A 23,105-nucleotide genomic window follows, 5' to 3' on the forward strand; every position below is an offset into this window, starting at 1 on the left:
CAGCAACTGTGCAGCAGCCCCTTTAAGAACCTCCTGGGTGTGGAAAAGGGGAAGTTTTCAGCGAGTCCGAAGCCAGTTGGTTACGTCCCATTCCGCTTTATGTTGCCCCTCTTTGTAAAGCTGTGGGGTTTAAGAGATATGTATGACAGCTCAGTTTGAGGATATGCATTTACTAATGCGTATTTAGTGACTTAATAGCGCGCTGCTAGCTTAACAAATCAAATTTGACTTCAAACCGAGGTAAAGGATGGAAAAGGTCTTGTTGACAGTGTGAGATATTTCGGAAACGGACGCGTCCCAATGGATTCTAGCCGCTCTTCTAATCGCGACACCGCAGCAAGGAAAAAGTGGCGAAGCGGACCAGGATACAACTAAATTACAGTTTCACCAGCTCCAGTTTCCCTAGAGGAGGGTAAAAAGGAAGTAAATACAACCGTGCCTCCTCACGGTTTCGTGCACTTCATACCTGACGCAGGACTCCACGGACCCCGTGGCCAGATGAGCAATGACCAGCGCGCGGTAGACGAGCGGCGGCTGTGAGGCTCACGAGAACAGAACCCGGGGTTTCTTTCTATATTGTCTGGATTATTACACTGCCCAGAAGATGGGGCATCCTCCTCTGGAGTTCAGTGCCTGCTATCAGGACAGCCCGGACTTCAGGGAGACTCTCAAGTGTTATGAACTGGAGCTGGAGAGGACGAGCAAATTCCTCAAAGAGTTGATAAAAGACGGCAACAGTGTGATCACTGCAATCAGAGGTAAGACTCATTAAACGCGATTGCTCTCGTTTTTTTAATCAATAAAACAATGTGGTGTATGTATTGCATGTGCATACATAGGGGCATCATGAGGCTTGGGGTCAGCATCAATGGGGCCTTTTCAAGGGCCCCGGCGGGATCAATGTGGGTGGGAGAGGCTGATTCAGGGAGGTGCTAGTGCACCCCTGGGAGAGGACCAAGCAGCCGGCTCTGAAAGCCCACGGGGTCTGGTGTAGATGTGCAGGACGAGCGCCTCAGATCCTTTCCCCCAAAACAGAACACAACAGCTGCCTTCTTGCGTTGCCAATTCCGCCTCTGTGACGTCACCTGTCGTCTCCCTGCTGCTGGTTGTGCAGTGGGACCAGTCCCACGGAGGGTATGGACCGCAGCCAGTGACAGCACGCAGCAGATGGGTTCATTGGGGTCAGTGTGGCACCCATGAACGCGAGCTCTGTTTTTGTTGTTATTTGGCTCGCCAAGTCCAAATCCCCAGTGAGCTGCTTTTCACCTCACACACACGCACACAACGTGTCATTGCAGGTGCAGCGCGGTGAGTGAGGGTCTTGCTGTGTATTCAGTCCTCAGAAGAGCCAGACTTCACGAGGTGTCTGTGGGCAACTGCAAGAGATATTCGTTAAAAGTCACGTATTCATCTCAAGTCCTCACATCTGGACTCACCGCTCATGTCCTGTAACACATTTTTATTTATGTTTTAAACACTGATCTCCAGCTGTCGGTGCTGTTAAATGGGCTGTGTGTGTTCTGCGTACTGTCAACAATAAAAGCCTTTGAGACAATTCCAAATACACAAAATAAACAAAACAGACATTTGTTGATAAAACAAAAACGTGTGAAATGATGGAAAGTTGAAAAGTGTTGGTCTGGTAGCCAACCTCAGACAAGAAGCCTTTCAGTATTGATCTGACTGTTTTTGATTTGATAATAAAACCCAGACAAAGCAAGGATGAAATATTGCTGCTGCCGATGTGATTAAACCTGCCAAGGATATATTTCTGAGGAAAAAAAAGAGGAAAACACAGTTGCAATAAATACTGGACTGCATTTCCATTTTTTGACAGTATTCAGAGGATCAAGACATTTGAAGATATATTGTTGTTTAACGTAATTGTGGTAGAGGCATTTGTAACTCCATTCAGATGTTTCAAAAGGAGTAAATTGTTATTTTTTCCTCAGGCTACTCCTTGGCAGTACAGAAGTTCTCCCAGACTCTCAGCATGTTCCAGTTTGACGTCATTGGTGACTCCCTGACAGATGATGAAATTAATATCAGTAAGATGATGCTACTTTGTGTTTACTGACTGATGCACTGACTCTTAGACAACTTGCAGATGTCATACCATATTCCAGGAGGTTTTTCTGTGTACTAATACCATAAATACACATTGACATCAGAAGGATCAAATAGACATCCCCATCTTGACCTTAGGGGAGAGGAACGTTGTTGTCAGCCACTTGATAATTCCTCACAACTTGAACGTGAGGAATCACAATTAGTTTTAACTTTAGCGTCAAAGCTTGATGACAATCGTCTAACAAAATAGCTGGTTAAATCACCATAAAGTTTATTCTAATGCACATTTATTAACACAGGAGCAAGTGTGTGTGTTTTTTTATTTTTATCTTTCCTGTCAGACACTTAAGATAGGAATGAGCAATGTCTTCATTCCGGTCATCATGTTTGTGTTTTCCTTCCCAGCTCAGTCATTCCAGGAGTTCGCCGGACTTCTGCAGGAAGTAGAGCACGACAGGATGATGCTGGTGCGTTATCAACTTCCTCCACACCGACTCTGCATCCCATTTAAACCCTCATTAGAAATTAGAACCCACACCAACTTGTCCTGCACTACAGATTAGAAGGAAACTTTTCGCACATTCGGTTACAGATAACTAATTTCCTCTGTGTTATGAAGCAAAATCAACACCTTTTTTTGCATAATAGTTATACCATCTGTCTTTGTTCATTGAAATGTGCCATAATGAGACACGGGCACAAACCTAGATGCTGTGACCTTGTGAATACTTGTTGAGAGGAATTCTGGTAATTATTTTGCGATCAGTTTCCCTCTCGGGTTTCTCGTTCCCTTTTTGTAAATGTGTCTGATGCCGTTATTTCACACATTTATTACTATGTAACTACTGAATATGTTATGGAGCCTGTGTTGTTTTTTAAGCTATTTGCTTTGTTTTAACAACTTTATATAGTTGCGCCCAAGTTGTCCCACATCCTCTCTTATTTACGCAGCCAGATCAACTCAAACTAACCTGGTTTGATTCATCCTCGTACACGATCATATAAGTCATGTCGTCAGGTGTAGAAGTTCCAGTTAGACTGGGTTTACTGGAAACAGGTATCATTTAAAAACTGGAAGTCATCCAGTAAACTGTGCTGGCAGTGGTGTGGAGGAGAGCGGCATTATTATGAAGTTGTCACACTCAAACTTTACATTTAAACTCTTTCAACAGGTTAGTCCCCCCCAGTGTATCATGTGTACAAACATACTAGATTATTTCTTACTGGTCACTCCCCGCATATCCCTTCATATCTCATATTTAAATACACTTGTCACTTTCACATTGCACTTACATTTACAGTACACTTACACCCCACCTTAAAGTACTGCTATCTGATGACTGTGCACTTTATTTTAACTTTAAGTTTATATTCTTCTGCAGATTTGATTATAAATAGTCATCCCCCGTTATTGCACTCTGTTTATTGTTACATTTTTATTGGTAAATGTTAAATGTTATGTTATGCACTTCCTGCCAGGACAAATTCCTTGTTTGGGAAAACATTCATGGCAATAAATGGTTCTGATTCTGATACTGTGTGAAAGAGTGTGTGCTACATAAAGCAATACATTATGTGTGCGCAAGTGTTTGTGCATGTAAAATTGTAATGGCTGCTCCATGTTTGCCCGCCCAGGTCCAGAACGCCTCCGATCTGCTCATCAAGCCGTTAGAGAAGTTCAGAAAGGAGCAAATAGGAGTTACAAAAGTAAGTGTAAATAATCTGCTACGCAAGTGAAATGTGACTAATATCACCAAGACACCTTAAGAACTGATATCTGCTTATACAACATTATGCATAATATATGTATATATATAATTATAAAATATATAATGCTTTCCTGAGGTGCTAACAGATGAGACAGCCTGTTATGAGCTACTTCCCCAAATCTATTTTTGAGTGTATGTGTGAAACATTAATGTGTTAGCAACCCTAACATTCACGTCTCTTCCTCCTCCTCAATGTGTAAAGGCCTTTTTTTTTTAAAGCAGTTTTGTAGTTGAGAACAGCTTTTGTTTTTCTCAGGTGACCCCCTGTGTGCTACTCTACCATCAATTTATTCTGCTTTTAAAGTCATCAGGAATCTCAGTGGGATATAACCCTGATTATTCCAAATGACATTTGAGTTGTTTTTTCTTCTCGTTATGCTCTGGTGATCAGAAGAGTGTTATTTCCCCCTCTCACTGTATTTATTAACCAGCTGCTTTCTTGCTGCTGTGCTGTTTAAACACACGCAGGATTGAAATATACAGGCACCACATGACTTAGAAAACAAATGCATATTAAAACAATCTAATTGAATCCTATCTAATGACATATTTTGATTGTTTCAGTAACTACTGCAGCTTATACATCATAATATTACTACTAAAATGAACTCTTACAACAATACTAATAATGTACTGGATAATAAATCAGTGTTTTCTCAATAAGAAAACACGGTCCTTTAGAAGGAGAAAGTGCATATGAGCAGACAATGTTCTCCAAACAGTGAAAGTCGACAAAATAAAATGTCCTGGCAATGACAGAGGTAGCCCCTGGGAAATAAGTTACCTATAATAACCTTCTACAAATGTGTTGGTATCAGCATCTTTATCAAAAGAAATTGCAGGACAGAAATGCCCAAAATGTTTCGAAACAGTTTCCCATAGTCTGCCCACCACCGAGGGGCTTTTTAAAAAATTCACGCACAACTTACAAGATATAAATTTAAAGAATCTCCATCAAAAATTGGAATATTAGCTTGAAATGTCGGCTTTCAAAATAAGCTCAAATTAAATATCTTGCTAGTTGTAGTTTTTGATAGCTGTTCATAATTTGAATGAGAGATGAACATTTCTAAACACTATTTGTCTTCCAGTCAAGCTTTGCCGGATCATCTTTAAAATTGTATTCAAACTTTAATTTTCACAATTACACATTTGTCCTGCAGGAAAAGAAAAAGAAGTTTGAGAAGGAGAGTGAGAAATATCACTCGCAGGTCGACAAACACCTGAATCTTTCTGCAAAGAAGAAAGAGAGTCATCTTCAAGAGGTGGCGTATGACATGTATTCATCAGTTATGCCGTAAAATGTAAAAGTGAGAAGTCACTGCTTCAAAATGTCCTTTTTCTTCTTTTTTTTTAACTTTGTGCTACAGGCGGATGATCTCCTTGAAAAAGAGCGCGTGAATTTCTATGAATCGTCGGTGGACTATGTGTACCAGATCCATCAGGTGCAGGACAGGAAGAAGTTTGACGTGGTTGAGCCGGTGAGTGCTGCTCTTCTATTCTTCCTCTTTGCTGTCATGTCACAAGAGATTTAGGAAATATATATAATCAAATAGAAGAACTCGCTGATGGATATCTGTGTTATCTAATTCCTGCTTTGGTTGGACAGGTGCTGGCGTTTCTGCAGAGCATTCTAACGCTCAACAACCTGACAGTGGAGATGACTCAGGACTTCATGCCTTACAAGCAAGAACTTCAGCTCAGCTTGCAGAATGTAAGTGGTGCAGCAAATGATGCCATCAAAGAGATTTAATATCTTCTTAATCACATGCCAATAAGATTCTAAAGTGCTGTTCGGTTTTGCCTGCAGACAAGAAACCACTACGAGAGCACTCGCGAGGAGATGGAGGAGCTGATGAAGCGAATGAAACACCCATCCCACATTTGTAAAATGCACAGTTTCCTGCCCATGCAGGGCTATCTGTACTGCCAGGAGAAGTGTATGTGTGCCAGATGTTTAAACAGAAGCATAATACCTGGATGCACTCTTTTTGTTTTGTCTGACAAGCCCTCTCCTTTTTTGGTTGTCGTTGTTTCTTTTTTGTCTCAACAGGGGCTTTAGGCGTGTCGTGGGTCAAATATTATTGCACCTACCACACGAAGGGGAGACAGCTGGTCATGGTGCCTTGTGAACAAAAGCCGACAACTAAACAGGTGCTTCACTGAAAAAAGATGCAAAGACTGTTCCAACAAAGCCACCACTCACAGCCACAGACCAACATGCTCTGACATCTTCAGCACCTGCAGCGAGTTGATATCCTCAGACTGCTGTCATCATCCTCTCTCTCTCTCTCTCTCTCTCTCTCTTTCTCTCTCTCTCTCTTTCGCTCTCTTGCTTTCTCTCTCTCTCACTCTTCCCCTCCCTCCCTCTCCAGGGCATTACGGTGCTGACACTGATATCTTGCATCCGCCGGAAGACAGAGTCCATCGACAAGCGCTTTTGCTTCGACATGGAAACCAACGAAAGGTTAGCGCAAACAGATCTGTGCGCGGGGAGATGAGGCATCACGGGAGCCTTGTGGGATAAACAGGTTGAGGCGGCGAGGTGAACAGGTGGCTCACAAGGACGGAGTGTGAGGGCTAAATGGACCGCAGCCCAAACAATCCCTAAGCAACGGGCACGGGCTGGAAACAGATGGAAAACTGTGTAATTTCAGGGGGAAGGAACACAACAAGTTCATATTTATACAAGCGGGCCGTTCGGTACAGCATGCATTTGAGCCATAGGCGGCTCTGTCAGATTCAGGCTTCTTGAAATACGTTGAAATACTTGGGAGTGTCGACAGAGTGTCTAAAGGATTAAAAGCTGCTTGAATGATTCACAAAGCGCTTAAAAGTGTCTCCAATTGTGGAGCAACTCATTTGTGTCAGTGTGCGAGCAGAACAACACAATGAGGAGTAGGCTGTTTGATAAACTGAAGGTGGCAGTGCTGTCTAGTGGAGAGGATTATGCTGTTGGCTCAAGATGTTTTACGTCGAGCCCGGATGTCCCTGAAATGCTCCCAGCGCCACTTTCTGACCCTGACCTTTGACCTTCCCAGTGGGTGTGTACATAGGGCGACTATAGATAGTCCTTTTATAAATTGTCTTCATCCGAGTTTGCAAGATGCCAGCATAAAGCAATAGCCATCATAGCCATGTGGCTCCTCCAGACAGGAGTTAGCTATCGGTTGAGAGAGTTTGAGTTTTTAAGGTTGCCATAGTGAGCTGATTAGTGCAGTTGGCAGCTTCAAACCTGCAGCACAGTCCTCTTTGTTAACAATTGATCCAGTCGCCTATAAGCTGTCGAATCTGGCACCGGATCGCGTTGCTTCTGCAGGAGACAGATTGCAACAGTTGATTCTTATCAAGTCTTCACGCCCAGCTCGCTCGTCTCCGTTTGTGACCTCCATTGTTAACACATCGGTACTTCTTCTTGTTCTGTTCTTGTTATTTTGTCCACTTTGTTTTAATTGAAAAATGTCTAAGAGCTCTAAAAACAAAATGTTCAATCGTGGTTGGAAAATGTAGCTGTGTGACTGGATGATTAAATTGCAACCTTTGCCTCTTTAAATGGCATTCGTTACTGTTTCCATAGAAACACACCCGTCACTTTCCAAGCTCTTTCGGAGGGAGACAGGAAGTTGTGGATGGAGGCCATGGATGGAAAAGAGCCTGTGAGTTAATTTCTCCTCTCATTTTAGATTATTCTTCTCCGAGACATAATTTTTGTCAAAAACGACTTGAGTGCCAAAAATATGTACAATGCAATATGGAGTCTGCTACTAAGGGGAGACATGGCCACTGGTTATTGTGGTGACACAGGAAACTCCCAACGCCAGTTTCCAATTCCAATCTGGATTGCAGAGTCTATTTAACAAGTCTTAGATTCAACCTCCTTAAATACTGGCAGGTAGTAAAATTTCCATCTTACATATTTAAGGGAAGCAACTTCAGTTATCAAGATGAACGTCATTTGCAGCTTCAAAAGCTGGATTGCACCTAATTAAAAGGGTTTTATGTATTTACAATATCAGCTTCTGAAAAAATGTGTTGAGTACCGTGCACGTTTAAATAATATATTTGTTTAACGGAAACAATATTGTGCTTTTTTGCTATTGCATTTATCGCGTATGGGACATATCAGCTCACGTGGCATTTGTTAGGCGAGGGTGATGTCGTTACGGCTTCCAATTCAGACGTGTGAGATGGTATGAAGCCTGTTCAGCCCATTAGACCATCGGCTGACTTCACACATTCAGTGATTTTTCTTTTCTTTCTTATTATTATGTTTAGGCGTTAATTGACACCTCTCTATAAAAGCAGCCAAATGTTTGCTCCGACTCCCACAGTCTCTGCATTCAGCAGTTTTGAGACGGTGGCAAACCAAATAGCCGTAGTTGCAAAAAGTTGATTCCTCTTTTGGTTGTAAACCCTGCTTATTTTGTGCTCCCTCTGCAGTCCTTCTCATATGAGATGGTTAAGATTTAAAGGTAGATGCCGTGTGAGTTGTGGACAGAACAAATAGGCCGTCACAGCCTAAGAATCTGAAAATAGCAGAAGGCACGCTTCTCAGCGCCCTATCTTCTTGTGCAACTTCCTCAATGACTTCTGTATATCATGCACATTTCACAAGAGCTTTTCCGCCCGCTCTGCCTAAATATTGTCACGCAGAGATGCACTGCGCTGCTGCCAGGTTTGCTCTGGACAAGGATCAACTCTGGTGTTCTGTTAGACTAATCTTTTCTGCTCCAGCGGACTTTATTACACACTGAATGCCCTTTTTAGCCTTTTGAGTGGCTGATATATGAGATGCAGTCTGATGGACACTTTATATTTGCTCGGATGAGCCTCATAGTGCAGCGTGTAGTGCATATTCCTATGTGTTTCAACATTGTTCTGTACATACCGCATCTTCTGTACCTTCCTCATACTGTGCTGTCCCATTGTCGAGAGCTTTGCTTTAAGAGTGTGCTGATTTTCTTGCACCTTTAACTGTTGAGTTAGTCACCGCTACCATTTAACACTTATTGACTTGGAGTGGACACAAGAGCGAAGGTGATTAGTGGAGAAACAAAAGTAATTAGCAACTAATAGATGGATTTTAAAATTATTTTGTATCGCAAAAAAATTACAAATATTCATTAGGGCTTTTCTAGGGTTTGCTGCGGTTCCTTGTTGTATAGCTGATTATTTTTCACTTTTAGACTGTTGGTTGAGAGAAAGAAAGACATTTGACAATGTACCCTAGGGTTCTGGAAAAATACTTAACCAAACATTTAAAAATGATATCTGCAGGTTTTAGTGACAATAAAAAAACAACAACGGTTAGTTGCATCCCTCGTAGATGCACATTGACAATCATTTTTGTGGTTTTTGCCCAGAATAAACCAGGAGCTCTGGAAGCCAGGCGGGTTGATGAGAGATAGAAGTTTCTTTCTTTTTTTAATTTCCAAACTAAGAAGTCGTTGACATGCATGAACCTGTGTGTCAATATGGCAAATATTATGCAATATCTAACTTGCAGATTACCTAAAGGTTGTTGTGCACTTTCCATTGGAACTCCTATAAGTTAAAAAAATAAGTATTTGGCATCAAAGAGTTGGATGAAGAGGAAATGCTTGCACGTTCCTCTGCAAACTTGCCTCAGCAAGAGGACATTTTGGCAATTTACTTTTCTCAAGACAATCATTCAAACATTGGAAAGAAGGTTACTTTTCCCTGCCAGTAATTCCTTTCTCTGATGGCAGCTCCATTATTTTTGCATGTACAAATCAGATTTGTCAGATTTGAAGCATGGCTTATTGCTTATTCTTAAGTAGTAAAAAAAAATACATTTTCTCCCAAAACAAAGCAGAGAGTTATGCCGTAGTTGTTTTATTTCTCAGGCCTAAATCAATAACACACTTATTTCACACAACCGTCTGTGGCAACAAGCACTCGTCCTTGCTGAGGAGACAAGACTCTATCGGCCCCAGCTGCGCTCCAGCTGGCCCTGACCCCTGACAGCCATTCGTGGGGCCGGGTGACAGACTTAAAAACAATTTGGGGAAGAATAAGACAATGCTTTGATATCAAAACTACTTTGAGTTGGATGTGTTCATTGTGAGTTACTAACTTTCAAAGCTTCTCTAAATTACTCCCAAGAGTACCGAATCATTTTTATTTGTTTTTTTTCTTTTTTTAAAAATCCTGAATCTTTCCTTTTTAAATCAGTTAACAAGACACACATTATGTCCTCCCATCCTTTTTTCCCCTCTCCGCTTACATTGTTACTGTTTTCATGCAATTTGAATCTACTCATAAAATAAACCGAAACCCGAAAACTGGGCTAATAGTCCCATAAACACCACGGGAAGCCATCACAATATGCAGCCAAGTTTGATTTTAGTTAAGCAACTTTGTGTCCTCCTGCCCTCATCAAGTTTCCCTCGTATATTCTAAGGAAGATGTGTTCATTGATCATGTTTGGAAGCGAGTCTTAGATTTTCCATATGTTTCCTCGATTTCATTTTTTTTTCCCATTTCAGATCTATCATTCCCCAATTCACAAGCAAGCTGAAAGTAAGTCATTCGTGACCCTCACAGTCTGACGTTGTGATGTTGATGTGATGAGATGTAGCCAGACACACTCACACATTGATGTCCCGCTTTTAAGAATTGGAATAATTATCTTTGCTGTTAAATCCTTTCATCTTTTTTTACTTCTACAGTGGAACTGAACGAAATTGGATTCAAGTTTGTGCGAAAGTGCATCAACTACATTGAAACAAAAGGTAAAGGGTCTTAGATGTTTATTGCAGCTGCTCTGATAGTTTACTTACTTTCTCAGAAGGGGGTGTAGTTGAGTCATGTGGTCAATATTTATTGCCAAGCCTGCAAGCAGCTGTCATGTTTTTTATTGCAATAATAGTCTGAATTAAATTCTCTATTTCAGATCGTACAGAAGTTTAATTATTTTTATGACACACATGTCATGTTTGTTTTTTAAAGGATTGTTTTTACTATTATTTCTTTAACAAAAGCCCTTCTCTCCACACATGCTAAAACATAGAAGCCCAATAGCTCAAACCTTACCTTTTATAATTCTACAGTTTCAAAATGTTTCGGCAGAAGTGCGATTAATTTCACAAGATAAGAAGAAGCACTCAAGCCATAAGCATCCAATTGGACTCGCATGGCGCATTGTTTGGTCTCAAACTAACTGGTTAGACGAAGCGTGCACAATCAGGAAAGCACATCTGTAGCTTGATTCTGGCTCGTGCACCTCTGAAGAGAAGCATGTGGTTTCCACTGCTCTGTATTTGTCCAGATTACACTATGGACCCTTTTTTAAATGTTTTTTTAACCTCCCCCTCTTCTCTGTCCAGGAGTCACACAAGAAGGAGTGTACAGAACAGTTGGCAGCAACATCCAGGTGCAGAAGCTATTAAATGCCTTCTTTGGTAAGGAAATAAGTTGTGAACATGTTGTACGTTCATTCACTGTGTCTCTTCCCTCGGGCTTGTCTTCTTTTGTACAACAAAGCCGGTTCTGCCACTTTTGTGAAGGTCATCTGCACAAATGACAAGAAAATATCAGCAGGTCGCTGACTCGCGGTGCTTCTGCTCCAGGTGGCTCTGTCTTAAAATGGCTGCATATCATTTTTTATAAAAATCAAATGCATTAAAAGCTGGGGGTTGTAGTGGCAAACCCACAAAGAATTATCGCCCAGCTCTGATTCAAATTTAAATTCAAATTTAGACATAACATCAACACTTATTTACACTAATGATTTTCCTTTTGTGATGTGCCTTATATTCTTCTGTAAAAAACATCATCATCATCATCATCGACATGTTTTTGCAATTGCTGTATGTCTAGTAGTGAATTCCTGCACCCGTATTGCTTATTATTAAATTATGGCTGGTACGTGCAACAACCTGTAATTTACTTGTATCAATTAAGGCCGTAATCACAGGTGGTTGTCAGTGTTGTTTACATGGAACTGAACATTTGCTGTGTTTTGTTCTTAATAGACCCCACAAACCCAGGAGACGTGGATCTCCAGAGCAGCGACTGGGACGTTAAAACCATCACAAGTGCACTGAAGTTTTATCTAAGGTATGTTTGTTTGTGAGGAGATGCATGCGAGTAGGAGACATAAAGTTGATATGTGAAAAATACTGAAGAGCACTGTGTAGCTCGAGATTTACAGCTATTTTGGACTGACAAGAATTTTGATACGGATTTTGACTGTACGTCTCTTCTGTAATGCATCTGTTAGATAGGCCTACATTAAATACATACAACTATAATACAATATTAATAATACAAATTTATAATCAAATTATTCAATTAATTTTAATTGATCAATGATCTCATTTCTAACCTTGCAGAATTATTACTGGTACAAATCCCTGATATTTAGAGGATTTACACATTTTCCAAGAATTTGCTCGATTGTCGGGTGTTTGTAGGGATCTGGAACCGAATGCACATTGAAGTAATAGGTTGTTATTAAAATAACAAACGCAGCGTAGACAGAGGCTGCAGTCTCTAAGCGCTTCTTGGTGCAAATGTGTAACAGTGAGGCCTGCTTTTTGTTTTTTTGTGTGTTTTGACGTGGTGAGTTATAATGCACTGCAGCCTTGGACTTGTTTACGATTGTGTGTATGTTTCTACAGGAGCTTGTCTGAACCGCTGATGACCTACAGTCTACACAGAGACCTCATGTGTGCTGCAAGTAAGATGTGTTTAGACTTCATCCAGCAAAAAGATCAGGGACTTGTGTTTACATGTTCATATTCATTTCTTTAAACTCTCTTCGTGGATCTAGACCTAAATATGTCAACTCATACTGAAGTGTCACTCAAAATCTAATCCTCTCGATGATGCAACAGTGATTAGGACGGTTTGTAACTTGATTATGTGACTTTGCCTAAAACTTGTCCTCACCTGTTGGCATACAATGGTGAAAAAATGATTTTTTATTTTGCATGCTTATTCATGTTCTACTTAAAGTACCAAAAGCCTTCATGCTTTCTATTTGCAAAGAGGAGGATAAATATAAAATGAAGTCGCATTGAAAATTCTGTTTGTATATACTGGTAGTTTAAATTTTGTCATTTATTGTTATTTTTTTACAATAGGTTACAATTAAGTTACAGTTTCCTGAATTTATCTGACTGTTGACCTGTGTAATATATGAAGTTATAGTAGTTAGTCAATTTTCCATGTATTTTGCATATCTTTACATTGCGGACAAGCATTGCATGCATGGCAGATACAAGAGAGGCATTGGTTAATCAATGGCAGGTTCAGCAGTCTAGAAGCAATAAAAGCTCTGCTTATTTTCTATCGGTCACACAATCTCATTGTAAAACAGAGGAGACAATGAGTTTAATAGCATCAGCCTCATTCTGTCAGGATGTTACAGTAAGACAGATTGTGGCTTCAGTTTCCTGGAAATGTCGTTCGGTATTTGAATAGAGGCTCCCGATTATATGGCCTGGGTTTTTTACTAGTCTCATGCCATTGCAGTGTATTTTATATTGCTTCTCTTGTGATTTAAGTCTATAGATACTTTGTGTTGTCTTTGTGTCACAGAGTCAGATAATCTGGACTTTCGACTGAGTGAGATTCATTCTCTTTCCCACAAACTGCCAGAGAAGAATCGGGAGATGGTGGAGATGCTTATCAAACACTTGGTCAAGTATGTTATAGCATAGACTGTATTTATTGTCTGTTTTTACTGCTCCCACAGGATTTATGTGTCACTGCCCAGTGCTAACAGTCCTTGATGTTTGTGAACAGCGTGTGCAGTCACAGTGAAGAAAATCGAATGACCCCTTCAAACATGGCGGTTATCTTTGGACCCACACTATTGAGAGCCAAGGAGGAAACGGTGGCGGCCATGTTGGATATTAAGTTCCAAAATATTGTCGTTGAGATTCTGATTGAGGACTTCAAAAAGGTACATTTTAGAAGAATTATAGTAAAAAAAAAAATAGTCCTAAAAAAAACTATAGGGAATACTTCTATGCTTTACCGAGATTAAGACGAGAAAATTGATACCACTCAGTTCATTTTAATCTACCACTTGCAGCTGGCTAATTTATCTTAGCATAATGACTGGGAATGAGTGGAAAAAGCTTGGTTGGCTGGAAACAAAATCCCCAAAACCACAACAGGGAGTTCAATTATTTTTTGGGCTAAGAAATAGTCCAGTAATTACAACCCCAGTAAAATCCTAAATTTACGTTTTTAGGTGTTGATTTGTACACCCATTAAACAAACAAGATACAACAACACTAGTGGTCTGAGCCACGGTAGCTGTTTCTACTCTTATGCTAAGCTATGCTAAGTCTGGAGCTTCATATACGTACAGATGTCGAGGATGTTGATCTTCTCATGGAATTCTGGACAATAAATGCATTTAGTTTATTTTGGACAGTGCCGAATCATATGATCCTTCTTAATGTGATTTTACGCAGCAGAAGCATTTATTTGCCAGAGAAGTCACGAAATCACTTATTTGGGATTCATACCGAGTATTTCCGTTCAGATTGTTTTGTGAAAAATAGCAGACAATTCTATTGTCGCCGTTTTCTTTCTGCTCCTTCGCATGTGTCATGTATACTTGTATTTATTCACTTACAGTCTGTAACAATAGCCACTAAACCAAAGTGTGACTGTATGTTTTCTTGTGATTGAAGATCTTCAGTTATATGCCAGAGGACAGCACTTCCCCACCAGTCCCTCCTCCGCGGATCACCCCGAGAAAGCGGCAACCAATCACCATCTCCAAGCGTCCACCTCGTGTTTATCAAGCTCTTAGTCACAACGTCTACCAGCACACAGAGAGTAATTATCAGGCTCCCTCGACTCCATTGTCATCATCATCTTTATCATTAACCCAACCTATCTGTGCTGTGGTACAGTAGATTATTAAAATATTGCAAAAAGATTTTAGCCATAATATCTCTGCAGTCGGTTCTTAACATTAACAAAATACATTAAAAAAAGTATGACATATTCCTTAACATGGGTTCGTTCTTTTGTTTGTCAAAGAATGTAAAATCATAATTGATTCGTTACCTGTATTTATTCCTTTTTTTATGCTTTATTGTTGATATGGAATTACTCTAGTGCTTTTTTTATTTGGAAATAAATAAACTAAGGCACCTTTTTACTCTCTTTTATAGCATTTTTTTGAAAGCCCTTTGAATAAATTGTGTAATTTTTGGCCTGTTTGAACCCCTTGTTAAGTGGGTGTGTCTCCGTGCTCTCGTACACTGTGGCAGAGAGCTTTGGAACACATGCAGCTTGAGTGTGTTTAATATTTAACGATTATTAACTTACCTCTTGTAAAGCGAAATAACCAGCCCTGTATGATTATATAATTTTTTTTCTTCTTAAACCTCTGAAACATTGTGCTTGCGTTACTACGTGTTTTTTTTTTTACAATTACATTGTATTGTATTGTGACCTTTAGCACATTTTTTGCTGAGCTTTGCATGATTCTGTTCTCGCACAGAAGAAAACATTTACATTTATTTATTGGCTATGTTCTTTCTTTGCAACAGATGGCCAGACCGACAGCTCCGTCATGGATGGGGAAGTCTCAACTAACCCGGTTCCCCTGCAGCGGACAAAACCTGTAAGCCTGGCTCCACTCGTTCCAAGAGAACCTCCTCCAAGACTGGCATTGATGCCCAGAACAGCGAGCCGTCAGGAAAGACACTTAGACTCTGACTCTGGCAAGTTAGACGACACAAGGCAAAGGCCAGATTCTTCTTCAGCGGCAAACGGGGAGTCTGGAGTCTATGTGAGCAGAGTACCATCCTTTCAGAGCAGGAGACAACCTCCGAAAGTCACAGCAGCCAACAGAGAAGGTATAATGAACCATGTGTTCATGTGCAAAAAACATGAATACTTGTTTATCTTTTACTGACAACATAATGCTTCCTTCCAGGTTTTATGGGAATTTTACAAAAGTGAACACAAAGGGATGTAGTGTAATGTAGAAAGCAAAAGTTGTGATTCTTTGGTCAGATATGGTAGCAGATGGAAATAGTCGTAGACAAGATGAATATCGTCAGCCAGCTCTTCATAAGGTCGCCAGCTTGTTTCCCCTTTTGTCATGTGGCTACATCCAGTCCTTAAAAGTGCCTTTTTTATCTTGATTTGTTTGTTTTTATGCCGAGGCGCCGGAAATAGACGTGGCCAAAGGTCTATCAAAAGCAGGGTTGTCAAACATACGGCCCGCGGGCCGGATGCGCTCCGCCAGGGTGTTCAATTAAAATAATATAAATCTTTTTTTAAAATTTTTTTAACAACAAAATTAGCAGAGCTGGGATTCAAACCTCTGATCCTCTGCTTATGAAATGGACTTGCAAACCATTGAGCCACATTCGTAATTGATGTGAGCACTGATATTATTGTGTTAGAAATCCTTCAACATGGCTCACGTCATGAAAGTGGCGCCACAATCATATCTGGGCTACACGGTGGTGTAGTGGCTAGCACTGACGCCTCACAGCAAGGATGGATGGATCTAAAAACCTTCACCAATGATTTAAACATAGAGGAACATTGTCGTTAATTATGCGTTATCATGCTGTGATTTTACTGGTCCGGTCCACTTGAGATCAAACTGGGCAGCATGTGGCCCCTTCACTAAAATGAGTTTGACACCCCTGATTCAAAGCAGTCTTGTAAATGCATTTCCTTAAATTTGCCACCAACATCCACTTGGACTCAAGCGTCATCAAAGATGAAGTCAAGGCAACAGATTTTGGTCATTTGTCTTTTTTTGCCCTGCATATGCTAATTATGACTATTTCACACAAATGTTTAATAGAATAACATTACAAAGTGGAGCTGGTCAGAAGTGGATGTAAACTGAAACTTGACTGGTTGGAGGAGACATACAACCGTGAGGCAGTCTAGTTTAGTATAGTTGAGTTGCTGACAAAATCGTCTCAGAAGATTTTAGTCATCCGTTATTGTTTTTCTTCCTTTTCAATCATCTTTAAACAAATAGAGGTTTGGTTCTAGCATGTCATTGCAAAGATCTTTTGGTATTATAGAAGATCTATATCATAGTGAAAGTTAAAAAAAGGGGTTTCGGAACCCTTTCAACCCATCATAGCCATTAGTCTTAATATTGCTATTTACAATTGTATTGTAACATGTAGTTTTATGTGAAGGTTGTATTATTTATTTCAGGAGATTCTGATGGGCCAACCAGAACAAGGTCCACAGAGAAACATGCCATTTGTAGACCCCCTGTCAGGCCTCCTGAGCCCCCCTCCAGGTACACCGCTCAACAAAAGACCCCGAGTGCAGCCAGCGGCGAGGGCTCAGCCACATCCTAGTAAGGACTCTTCTGTCTTCCGAAAGGCTGTCGCCCCCTTTTTTGAGATACTGGTCAACTAAGACGTGCTGGATGAGCGACACTGAAGGCATTAGTAGCTTTGATTATCAAAACTGTTCAGTCGAAGAATGCACATGTTGCTATCTTCTGTCGTCCTAAAGATTAGTAAAAATGACGATAATCAATATTATTTTATTCACAATAGATTATGTGTATGGGGTCGCTTGTCGTGATAGAATTATCAACTGATTCTGCAGTTAACCTGCACTCTTAGCATCTTTCAGCTCATTGTTTTGGTTTTACGGTCCACAACTTAGGTGTTTTGGTTTATTCTTATCGTTTTCGTCAACGACATTTTTAGACGGGGCAGGCAGTAGTTGTAAGCAGTAACAGCTATTAAACTACCTGACAAAATAAGTTAGTTGCAATAAACTAGCTAATGAACATACGTAAAATATAATTTAACATATTACCTCACAGGGTGGTAGAACCTTAAACACTCCATATGCCAAAAACATTATAATGTTAATGTTTGTTACAAATTCACCATATCAATTAAAAAGGCGACAATGTGTCAGCAAAAAACAAAGTTATAAGATAAAGTTATTAATTTCGTTACCCTGAAAAGACAAAGTTGTTGGATTAATAAGGCTTGTTATCTTTTAACGCCTTTTTTAATAAGAAAAATATTAGCAATGGCTCGGTTCCATTAAGTGTCTCAGTAATCTGTCAGAACTGGCGCTGAGATAACAAGTATTTAGCTTATGCTTTTATCCAAAGTGAATTTTATGTTGTTTTACAAAAGAATCTATTGAGGAATCTTACCAATGAGATGAATCATGTGTTGGTCTATAACAATGTTTTTGTTTGTTTTTCTGCAGTGTTGCGTCTAAAACAAAGTTTTTTGAGAATGCCTCCAAGCACGTTGGCGGGTATGTACAAAATTTTCTGTCTTTTTCTTCAGTTCAGTACACTGATCAGACACAAATGTTTTTACATCCTTGGAGATTACAGGACACGTAAGAAAACATTACAAAAAGATTCTCGTTAGACTCTTTCTTCTGATGACATGAATATGGAAGTGGAAACATATCTTCTCTTTTATGATTTGCTTGGATGGTCCGCTTTAAGGTCCTTCCTGCCCTCCCTGCACAGGCAGTGATGAAGGCTGCAAATGAAAAATGCCTGAGTGGCAAGAGTTTGTGGAAGTTTGATCAAAGAGAGTTTATCTTTTTCTACATTGTAATCTCTCGGTGTCACCTACAGACATATAAAGTTTGGCCTTTGAAATGAAGAAGCACAGACGGTGAATCATAGTGATTAGCTGTAAAGTATGAATATTGTGTAGATATATTTAGATCTAACAATTTGTTGTTAGCCGCTAAAGATTATTACAGGTGGTTCATAGATAAACAAGATAAATCAATTACTTTATCGTTCCACTTCATTAGACTCATCACACACGACCTGAGATGCGTTAAACCTGCAAGTGTTGCTGTTGTCACACATATGAGCCTTAAAATGTGCAGTCAGTGAATCTAAAGCAAGAAAGCAGTGACATGCAGGGAACTCTTTGTCTGGGTACGCATTGACCTAACAATGTGGCATGTCCACACGCAATGAGCGTCTGGTGACAAAGCACCAGGATCAAGAAAAAGATGGAGATCTCTGTGTCAGCGCGCACGTAGATAGCCACTTTAACACTCATCCAAATGCATAAAAATGCACACTTGGGTAAATAATGGGGAAAAAACAGCGGAATCTTGTTTGTCAGCGCACCTGTAAGATCACAGCTAATCATTCCTCCAAAAAGAAGTAAAATCATCTCGCGACGGCGCACCAGAACAAAGAAACAAAGAGAAACCTGTGCCAACACACACAAAGTCAATAAAAGGGCTCTCAAACTAAACTAATAATAATGTGTAAGTAAATTATTTATATATTGGCCGATAAACAAATATTTTTTCCCATTGGGTTTTTTGACTGAAGCGTCCAATTGTCTGTCTTGATGTCATCACCCTAAACAAAAGGGCAAGGTATGATTTTATGTTATTGTGGTTATATAAATGTAATTTATGGTGATGTAATTTTGCTTCTACACTGCCACCTTGAGAACAAACTGTTTTTGAACATATTACATGTTGTTGGAAAATCTAAATGACAACAAATATAAGAATACTTATTTTGGTAAAAAAATAATAGAACTTTGGAAATGTTTATCATTTAGTGATCTTCTAGTAATGTTTGACTTTTGGACTGAGCTAAAGCAACAACAATACTTTGTTGGTTGTGTGTGAGAAAGAGATTGGGAAATGTGTACTATTACATGCCAGTCTCTAAGCTAATATTAATAATTAGTGTAATTAATTAATATATATATATATATATGTATATGTGTGTGTGTGTATGTATGTATTCATACATTCATACATACATGTATAGATTTGATTTATTCTGTTTTTTTTAAAAGAGGCACTTACTTTGTTTGAAGAGAGTCTGTGCGCCTCTCCGTCTGGACAAAGATGTTCCTGACTTTGATGTGAAAGTCCTTCTCATTAGGGTTCTTCCTCAGTTCCATAAGTCTTTCCTTTGCAGTGGCAACATGAGCCAAAGAAGAAAGCCGGTTCTGGTTTGTCACAGCTGTTGGTCTTCATGTGCTTCAAAGGTTTTGTGGCCGTGGATACCGTCTCGTGCACACTATTGCAGTCAAAAGTATTTAGCAGCTGTACAGGAGTTATTCCGTGGCTTTATTGTGACCAGTATAATCAAATCAAATTAGACTTTAATCTCATTAAATCAAATAATGAATTTCTAGAATTTGTTTTACTGACATCTCAAACCTGTCTTCCCTTTGTACGGAGATGTGGAGAATAAAATTATACAATTTTATTCTCCTCTCACAGATGTGAGGCAGCGGGTCTCCTGGTTAGTTTTAGTTTGTTACTTTTCTCTTAAACGACCAGATAAAAACCCCAAACCGCACATGCTGATTGTTAAAGTACACAGGACATCTACAGCACATGGGCCGATGTCCACAGTCTTGGTTTGAAGAGAAAACAGCTGTTTGTGAAATCCATGCTCCCATAGGATGCTGCTCATAGGTCAAGTTTCATATGACTTGTGATAAACTCCACGGCGGCTTGAATCAAATCATTCTGAGTCCGCTTTGATCGTGAACAAAGTTGAGGAGCTTATTCGTTTTGCTAACTTGTCGTCTTTTTCTACCAACACATGCAGACAGTTTAACATGATTTCCATGACTGGCCGAGTTTCTGTTCTCATCTTTATCCATGAGCCTTTTTAAAACACACATATATTTCCCTGTTTATTACTTAATAGCTTGCCAGTGCGACAGCCATGTCACATAGTCAGTCCTTTTTGTAGCACCTGAAAAGTCCCTGTAAGGTTTTGCCTCTGCCGATGGGTAAGATCCCGCAGGTCATGTGGTGTGTTGTCATTGGCAACCACAGTTTTTCTTTCTTCATTAAATAATGATGAACATCTTTTAAAGTCAGAAATATCCATGCGCATCGCGAGCCTATCGAGAGCTAAATGAGTCAATAATAAGTGGACACAAAGTGTTGTTTTTGACCATAAAATGACAGCTTGTTTGATAATATTGTTTTTCCAAGATATATAATAAATCCGCCAAATTTTGACAAACGCAACCTACATTTTTCCAACAAGCATAATTTATTTAAAATTTGATCAATAGTCAGTCAAGAGGTCAAGAGGTCATGGCCATTTCATGCATTTCTGAGAGATCACAAGAACAATGGCACAGATATGCTCTTTCACTTCCTGCTTTTATAAAGGTGTTTCTTAGGCGCACGTGGTAAAAAGAGTACGAGTGTGACTACTGGGGGCCGAATCCTGAGACATTATGATTGATAAACATTTAAACAAACTTAAGTTCCTAAAAATAACAATTTTAAAAATATGAAGAAATCAATGAATAAAACTATCATGTAATCTCAACATTTCTTTTTCCCTTTGGTGAGGCAGTTAGTGAGACGGACACTCAAATACAATCAATATATTTATACATTGATTATATTTGATCAATTAAAAATACAGTAGCCAACCCAAATGTGCATACAGTGCTCAAATTAATTTGCAATAAAGTGGCTTATTTCCACTAGGTGGCTCGGAGGCTCGCAGGAGATAGGGATGTCATGAACATACTTCTGATATCACAATTACACCCAAAAAACAAAACATCAATATTATAACTCTAATCCCAGAGATACTGGTAAATAAACACACAACTTTGGAAACCAGACCAAAGCTTAAAACTATCCTGGAAAGAATGTTTCACTACACTAACTTATTCAGTATTTTCTCTGCGTTTATTTAAACTATTCAGAGAATCTTCCTCGTCATCACCTGTGTGGAGAAACGTGCTTCTCCCTACTTTACGCTTTAGATTACGTTGCCAATTAAACTGAACAACATCAGGAGTTCACGAGCTTCTTATTTATGTGTTTGGGTGTTGAGTGAAAATGGCAACCGTCTTTCTTCAGAATCAAGAATGTGTTTGTCTTTTTTTTTTCCTTTTTCTAATTTAGCCCACCGGACTCTCCGCCATCATAAGCAGTGACGAATGTGAAAAAAAAGGTGAGATTTACTTTTGTGACAGATTTAACAGCATTAAAATACTGAATTGTGAGTCTACCTGTTTAATGAATTGATTTCTCAGTTTTATTTTTTTTATACTTGTTTTCTCAGAATTAAAGTCAAGAAAACTCGGAGAAGATCCTGTGACCTCAACATGTGCTGGTGGGTGCTGATGAAGCTGCAGGGAGTGTCATTGATCATAATGGATAGATTTGATTCGATATTTTCAAAGGGAAAAAGGGATGTTGTGAGGCAACACATTAGCAAATGGACTGTTGACGGTACTATTTCCCCCTTTGTTTCATGCCAGTTGACAATTTTGTCAACAATATTACAATATTTTGTCATTTTACAGTGTTAAGTTTGAATGGCCCATTTTATTAGAGGCATCAAACTGCCATAACAGCTTACTTAGACGTCTCGTCTACATTTTTTAACACTTTGCATTGTAAAATAAATCTCCCAAAGAAGATTAATTGATCAAAATAGGGTTAATCATTATTAATTTGAAAATATGAAATATTAGTTTTAACTTCTAGATTTTATAATGAACCATGTGACGGTCTGTCAACGAGCTAAATGAAGTAAATTCATAAAGCTAGTTATGTCGATGGAATAATTATTTCTGTTGAAGCTTTTTTAGTTGGTCAGTTTTATAAACTAATATTTAGGTCAAAATGTAATTTGACAAAACATGTCATTCAACCACAAGTCACTTTTGAAGAGGCATTACAACAAAGTATTTCGCTACCCGGGTGTCAGCTTGTAATCCAGTCAGTGTAGAATTTTCATGATGAATACAATGCTAATGTTAGTTTGATCATTAATTATTAAAAACTAGATTGCCTCACTTCTGACCATGGTGCCGATCACTTCTTACCTCATGGAGAGTCCTAGAAGTTTACCTGAATTTATTACACCTCAAAAAGAATAGATGGGATTACCAAAACGGGTCAAGTAAACTGATTGTAACCGCAGTTTGTGAAAATAACACTCCAATATTTTGTTTTTTGTCCATTTAAAAAAAAAATAGTTATGTTCATTTTAAACTTTTGTTTGATAACCGACCTTGATGATTCTGATTATCTTCTGGTTGCATTTGTTAAAAAATAAATAAAAGTTCTTAACATGACTTATGGAAATATTTTTGTGTTATTGCATGATTATAGTCATATCTCGTCCTATCTCAGTCAACTGATGATTGAAAATAGTCATTATTTTATTTATAGGGAATTCAGATGCAATTATGAAGAATATAATTAAATAAACAATGGGTGAAAATTGCTGTGGACAATTAAAACAATAACAAT

General features: G+C 39.1%; 1 protein-coding gene across 2 annotated transcripts; it reads left to right on the forward strand.

Annotated features, from left to right (window-relative positions):
- Positions 1 to 95: 95 nt before the first annotated feature.
- ophn1 (oligophrenin 1) lies at positions 96 to 22,396 on the forward strand. 2 transcript variants are annotated; one of them, XM_068600781.1, is made up of 24 exons: positions 96 to 758; positions 1,953 to 2,048; positions 2,476 to 2,537; positions 3,706 to 3,777; positions 5,003 to 5,104; positions 5,210 to 5,320; positions 5,449 to 5,553; positions 5,650 to 5,779; positions 5,893 to 5,993; positions 6,215 to 6,306; positions 7,417 to 7,495; positions 10,349 to 10,382; positions 10,532 to 10,594; positions 11,189 to 11,263; positions 11,837 to 11,921; positions 12,485 to 12,543; positions 13,407 to 13,512; positions 13,614 to 13,773; positions 14,516 to 14,663; positions 15,386 to 15,694; positions 17,034 to 17,178; positions 18,060 to 18,110; positions 21,747 to 21,795; positions 21,907 to 22,396. In XM_068600781.1, the coding sequence occupies exons 1-23, from the start codon at positions 605 to 607 to the stop codon at positions 21,769 to 21,771; spliced, it is 2,364 nt and encodes a 787-aa protein (XP_068456882.1). In that variant the 5' UTR covers positions 96 to 604; the 3' UTR covers positions 21,772 to 21,795; positions 21,907 to 22,396. The 2 variants fall into 2 exon arrangements, with proteins under 2 accessions (XP_068456882.1, XP_068456880.1); XM_068600779.1 differs by having other exon boundaries at positions 97 to 758; positions 17,031 to 17,178.
- Positions 22,397 to 23,105: the final 709 nt, after the last annotated feature.

The sequence above is a fragment of the Clinocottus analis genome, unplaced genomic scaffold (assembly GCF_023055335.1).
Source record: "Clinocottus analis isolate CAN_PGR_092001 unplaced genomic scaffold, fCliAna1.0.p SCAF_5, whole genome shotgun sequence".
Classification (NCBI taxonomy): domain Eukaryota; kingdom Metazoa; phylum Chordata; class Actinopteri; order Perciformes; family Cottidae; genus Clinocottus; species Clinocottus analis.

Bases quoted from the DNA above. Each gene is read 5' to 3' on its own strand.
- ophn1 (XM_068600779.1), top strand. From the start codon at position 605: ATGGGGCATCCTCCTCTGGAGTTCAGTGCCTGCTATCAGGACAGCCCG. The intron at 7,496-10,348 runs GTGAGTTAATTT...TTCCCATTTCAG, and splicing joins CCATGGATGGAAAAGAGCCT to ATCTATCATTCCCCAATTCA. The intron at 10,595-11,188 runs GTAAAGGGTCTT...TTCTCTGTCCAG, and splicing joins CAACTACATTGAAACAAAAG to GAGTCACACAAGAAGGAGTG.